Here is a 6598-nt window from a genome sequence, read left to right as displayed (position 1 = left end):
GTATTAAATCCTTCAGGGACAAGGAAAAAGATACCAGATAGAAATCTGGATCTACAAAAAGAAACAAAAAGTTTTTTTGTTTATTGTTTTTTGGTTTTTTTTTTGGTAAAACAGTTACTGCTTAAAGGAAAAAGTACTACAATTAATCATGGGATTTATTTTATATTCTACATGTTCATTTGCTTAAATGACAGCTTCAAAATACATAAAGCAAAACCTGATGGAACTGTGAGGAAAAACAATTTTCACAATTACAGTCTGATTTTAGCACCTCTCAATAATTGCTAAGTAGAAAATTAATAAGAATGTAAAAGACTTGAACCACATTATCAACCAACTTAATGTAACAGATGTTTACAGAGTACCTAGCAGCAAAAATAAATTATATTAAAAATGCTTCTTAAAATAGGGGATTTGATAAAACTTTTTGAAAATAAAAGTTATACAGTACTCAGCATCAACAGAAAACTTTTTTTTTCAAGTGCACAAGGGACTTTATCAAGATAGGCTAAGTTCTGGGGAGCAAGTATCAATGCATTTAAAGGGATTAAAATCATTCAAAGTGTGACCTCATAGCCGGGCGCGGTGGTGCACATCTGTAATCCCAGCACTTTGGGAGGCCAAGGCAGATGGATCACCTGAGGTCAGGAGTTCATGACCAGCATGGTGAACCTAAATACAAAAAAAATTAGTGGGGCCTGGTGGCACATGCCTGTAATCCAAGCTACTTGGGAGGCTGAGACAGGATAATCACTTGAACCTGGGAGGTGGAGGTTGTGGTGAGCTGAGATCACACCATTGCACTCCAGCCTGAACAAAAAAAGCGAAACTCTGTCTCAAAAAAAAAAAAACAGAAAATCAAAGTGTGACTTCAATAAAGTTAGAAATAACCAATCTCTGGGAAATTAACAAATATTGGGAAACTAAATAATATCCTTCTATGTAGTCCATGTATCAACAAAGAAACCAAAAGGGAAGTTGGGACTCATTTTGAACTGAATGAAAAATGAAAGCACACATATCAAAATTTGCAGGATATAGTTAAAGCATGATTCAGAGCAAAATTTGTAGCATAAATACATACATTTGAAAAGAAGGAAGATCTGAAATCAATGACCTCAGCTTCTACCTTAAGAAACTACCTTAAGAAGCTAGAAAATAAAGAGCAAAGAAATCACACCTGTAATCCCAGCACTTTGGGAGGCCAAGGTGGGTGGATCATGAGGTCAGGAGACTGAGACCACAGTGAAACCCCGTCTCTACTAAAAATACAAAAAATTAGCTGGGTGCGGTGGCAGGCACCTGTAGTCCCAGCTACTAGGGAGGCTGAGGGAAGAGAATGGCGTGAACCTGGGAGGCAAAGCTTGCAGTGAGCCGAGATTGCGCCACTGCACTCCAGCCTGGGTGACAGAGCAGGACTCTGTCTCAAAAAAAATAATTAAAAAATAAAGCAAATAAAGTAAGCAGAAAAAAAGGAAATAATAAAAGATAAGGGTGGAAATCGATTAGGTATAAAACAAAAGTAATAAACTCAGTAGAAATGAAAGGGCTTTTTTTTATTAGAAGATCAATGAAATTGATAAACCTCTGGCAGGACTGATCAGGAAAAAATAGAGATGACACAAATTACATGAGAGAAGTGACATGACTACAGATACTATGTATATTAAGAAGCAATAAGGGAATATTATGAGCAATTTATGCCAATAAATTAGACAATTTAGAAGAAATGCCTTGAAAGACAAACTTACCAAAATTCACTCAAGAGGAAATAGTTAACTTCAATAGCTATATAACTTAAATAATTTGGATTTGTAGCTAGAAACCCCACAAAGACAACACCAGGCCCAGAGAGCTTTACTATTATATTCTACCATACATTTAAGGAAGAAAAGCAAATACAAATTCCCCACAAAGTCTTGCTGAAAGTTAAAGAGAGCAGAACATTCCCCAACTCACTCTAGGCCAATCAGTGCAATTTTCCACATTCACAGCATGTAAAAGAAAAAAACAACAACTATGATCTCAACACTTAGAAAACATAAGTAAACTCTCAGCAGATTAAGGTTAGTTATCTATGAAAAACCTACATCGATATCATGTTTAATGTTGAAAGACTTAATGCTTTCCCTGTACAATCAGGAAGAAGGCAATGATGTCTGCTCTCACCTATTCAGCGTTATACTGAATGATTTAACTAGTGCAATGAATGAAACAAGAAAAAGAAGCCAAGATAAAGTAATAGGAAATGGATTTACCCTTTTGACTGAAACAACTGGAAAACTAGACTAAATACATGAAACAATGGTTTTTAAGATATTGGACGTTAGGCTACTGAGTACAGTGAACCCTGATGAATGGGAAAGAAATAGAGCTCTACAACTGGCCCAGCTTACTGCCTGAAATTGTTGCTAGGATGAAGGGAGTGGGAACCTAGGTGTAACCTAAACATCTCCCTGCATTGAAGAGATGGAACTGGATTACTGGGAGGCCATGGCAACTAGAGTTCTCAGGGTAGAGTGTCAAATAGGAGAGATGCATACAGAGGCAGGACTCAAGATCAGTTGAGCATATTCTTCTAAAGAAAAAAACTTTAAGGCTAGGTGCAGTGGCTTATGCCTGTAATCCCAGCACTTTGGGAGGCCGATGTGGGTGGATCACCTGAGGTCAGGAGTTAAAGACCAGCCTGGCCAACATGGTGAAACCCCATCTCTACTAAAACAAAAATTACCCAGGCGTGGTGGTACGTGCCAGTAGTCCCAGCTACTTGGGAGGCCGAGGCAGAAGAATTGCTTGAACCCGGGAGGCGAAGGTTGCAGTGAGCCGAGATTGCTCCATTGCACATCAGCCTGGGTGATAGAGTGAGATTCTATCTTTAAAAAAAAAAAAAAAATTAAAATTTAGAAATAAGCAAAAGAAAGTATTCCCTGTCTTTTCAATGTCTTACTAGAGCACTGTTTAACAGTCCCATCCGAGGATTGTTGACTTCTTTAGGAGAATGTGTGTTTGACTTTACTATTTACCATCTGTTACAGCCCAAATCTGTGAAGTTAAGTGTTAACTTTTAGATTTCTGTCCAGTGGAAAAGATAACCCCAAAGGTTATAGTTTTATTGCCCTGTAACTTATTGACTAGTTTTGTATCTAATCTAGCAATCTTAATCCAGCATTCTTTTTAAAAATAGCATGTCTATAAATACACACTTCCTCCAATACTCTTGGAACCACTTTTATTAGTTTTGTGGTCCTATCATTAATAAGTTAATGTATTTTTGACATGGGTTCATTCTATTATTTGTGTAAAAGACATATTTTAAACCTTTTAAATATTATACGTTGATTGTTCTGGAAGTTCCAAATGGACACTTACCTGAAAGGCCCAAATGGACACTTACCTCAAACAATTAAGGAGTTTTATCCTTGAAGTGCACCTTATGGAATATTTAAGCTCAGGCATACCATTTTATTGGTCCCTGGAGTGAATCCCAGGTGGAAATATAACTTTAGCCTCCATCTCTTTCTTTATTCCTACCCTGTGTTGTTATTTTTGTTTTTGGTTCTTGGTTAAACTTGGTTCTATTTCTGATTTGCACACAGTTTACAAGCTGTTCTCAACTGATCATAGCAACAGCTGGGGGTCTGATTTTATGGTCTGCACATTTGGTTGTGGATGTCAACATGATGGGAGTTTATATACTCTGTCAGCTAAGAGGTGACAGAATATGGTTTGTGACTCTTTTTTCTTTATGTGAAACTTTGCCTATTTGTTAGTTAAAGTCAAATAAGAAAACATTTTGTGACTGGGCACCAGTGGCTCACACCTATAATCCCAGCACTTTGGGAGGACGAGGCAGGTGGATCACGAGGTCAAGAGATCGAGACCATCCTGGCCAACATTGTGAAACCCTGTCTCTACTAAAAATACAAAAATTAGCTGGCCGTGGTGGCGCACGCCTGTAGTCCCAGCTACTTGGGAGGCTGAGGCAGGAGAATCGCTTGAACCTGGGAGGTGGAGGTTGCAGTGAGCTGAGATCGTGCCACTGCACTCCAGCCTGGGCAACAGAGCAAGAGTCCATCTCAAAAAAAAAAAAAAGAAAAGAAAAGAAAAAGAAAACATTTTGTGTACACTGGACAGGAAAATCTATTTGAGATCAGATCTAGTGAGATTTTGTATTCTGTGTTTACTTTGACCCTTGACTGAAGTTGTAGAATTGAAGCTGCAAACTCTGTGGGTCTGTGAGTCTGTATGAAAAAATTATTCACTTCTCATTGTATGAATTGGTCATATTTTCCTATCTCTGAGTATGTTAATTACACTCTTCATTGACAAAGTACAAAGGTATCACACTTGATAATTCCTTTTTATCTTGTCACTTCTGATGCCTTTAAGAAGATGATGTGTGTGGGTATGTATGTGGCTATATGTGTATATGTTTGTGTTTGTGTGTATAGCTACTATTTTCAGTGGGAGGGGTTACGGTTGCCAGGTAAATACAGGACACCAGTTAAATCTGGATTTCAGTAAACAATGAATAATTTTTTAACATAAGTATGTCTGAAATTCAAATTTAACTGGGGATCCTGTATTTTTTCAATTTTTTTTTTTTTTTTTTTTTGAGACGGAGTTTCGCTCTTGTTGCCCAGGCTGTAGTGCAGTGGCGTGATCTTGGCTCATCGCAACCTCCGCCTCCCAGGTTCAAGCGATTCTCCTGCCTCAGCCTCTGAGTAGCTGTGATTACAGGCACCCACTGCCATGCCCGGCTAATTTTGTATTTTTAGTAGGGACAGGGTTTCTCCATGTTGGTCAGGCTGGTCTCGAACTCCCAACTTCAGGTGATCCACCTGCCTCAGCCTCTCAAAGTGCTGGGATTACAGGCGTGAGCCACTGTGCCTGGCCAAATTCTTTAATTGTAATAAGATATACATAACACAAAATGTACTGTCTTAGCCATTTTTATGTATACAGTTCAGCAGTATTAAATATATTTATAACGTGCATCTTCATAATTCTTTTCATCTTGTAAAATTGAAACTCTGTACCCATTAAACAACTTCCAATTTTTCTCTCCCCTCCACCCTCTGGCAAACACCACTCTGCTTTCTGTCTGTATGATTTTGACTACTCTGCCTCAAATAAGTAGAATATACAGCATTTGTCTTTCTGTGACTGACTTATTTCACTTAGGATAATGTCCTCAGGGTTCATTCATTTTGTAGCATGTCAGAATTTCCTTTCTTGTTAAGGCTGTGTAGTATTTCACTGTATGTGTATACCACATTGTGTTTATCCATTCCTCCATCAGTGGACGTTTGGGGTTGCTTCTGTGTTTTAAATAGTATGAATAATGCTGCGGTGAACATGGGTGTGCAGTATCTCTTTGAGACCTGCTTTCAATTATTTTGGATACACCCCAAGTAGAATTGCCACGGTAATTTTATTTCTATTTTTTCGAGAAACCACCACAGTGTTTTTTATAGTGGCTGCACCATTTTACGCAGCCACCTTGGCTGACTTTCATTTGTATCTTTTCTCTGTAAGAAACCGTAACCATGAGCATAATACTTTTCAGTGAGCTCTGTGAGTCTTGTGAATTATCAAAGAAGGCAGTTTTTGGACCCGCCAAATTTATAGTTTGTATCAGAAGTGAGGATAGTCTTGTGGGCACTGTTCCCTCAAACTTTGTAGTTTGATTAACTCTAGGTAGAATATATCTGTACTTTGTATTTTTATTTTTCTGCCCCAACATGATGTGCAGAAATATACCTACTATAGCATACTGCCAGATATAGTAAATAGATCTAGTTTTAATGTGAAGGTCGTTGAGTTTTATTATCGTGCATTTTCAAACTTCTATTGAAATGATTAATAAGTTTACCTTAACTGATGTTGTGGGGTTTTTTTGTTGTTGTTGTTAGTTATCATTAGTTTATTATAAAATAGAAATATGGAAATTATTTACATGATGAAAGATTTCAGAACTTCAGTGGAATGGGCAGCTTCACGTTGATGCCATTTCAATAGTGACTTATTTCAGTCTACGTACTTTCCAAGAATGTCACCATCTCTATATAGGAAATAATCCTTGTCATCTAGAACTACTTTGGTGCCTCCATACTCTGGGAGAAGAACTTTATCTCCAACTTTAATGCTAACTGGTTGAATCTCTCCACCCTTTCCTTTAGAATGCGATCCAACAGCAACTACTGTTGCTTGAGATTTTTCTGGAAGCATAATGCCTCCTTTAGTTACAGTTTCCGCAGCACTCCTTTCAACCAATTCTTGGTCAAAGAATGGAAGAAACTTTCTAAATGCTTGTCCTACCATGACTCCCTCCACCTCAGACTCATACTCTGCTCTCTTGTTTTCATATTCATCTGTCATCAGGAGTGGAGCCAGGCTTTGTAGGACCTGAAGCTCATGTAATTTGGGGGCTCTTTTTGTTAAAAAAAAAAATTTAAAAAGAGTGAAAATATAAATTTTAAAATTGTAAGTACAAAATTATGCACAGAAGTAAGTTTTCATTTAGAGTGAAAAAAGAAATCATAACAAATTTAAAAATTTTTTAAATCAAGAACACAAATGATAAAATCCAGAAAAA

The 6598-nt window shown here is 37.5% G+C and overlaps 1 protein-coding gene across 1 annotated transcript; it reads right to left on the bottom strand.

Annotated features, from left to right (window-relative positions):
- Positions 1-6030: 6030 nt before the first annotated feature.
- Positions 6031-6324, bottom strand: LOC126939473 (10 kDa heat shock protein, mitochondrial-like). Its single transcript, XM_050764826.1, has one exon. It carries the CDS (start codon positions 6322-6324, stop codon positions 6031-6033), a length of 294 nt encoding a protein of 97 aa, XP_050620783.1.
- Positions 6325-6598: the final 274 nt, after the last annotated feature.

The sequence above is a fragment of the Macaca thibetana genome, chromosome 1, assembly GCF_024542745.1.
Source record: "Macaca thibetana thibetana isolate TM-01 chromosome 1, ASM2454274v1, whole genome shotgun sequence".
NCBI lineage: Eukaryota > Metazoa > Chordata > Mammalia > Primates > Cercopithecidae > Macaca > Macaca thibetana.
This window is presented reverse-complemented; position numbering and strand designations above follow the sequence as displayed.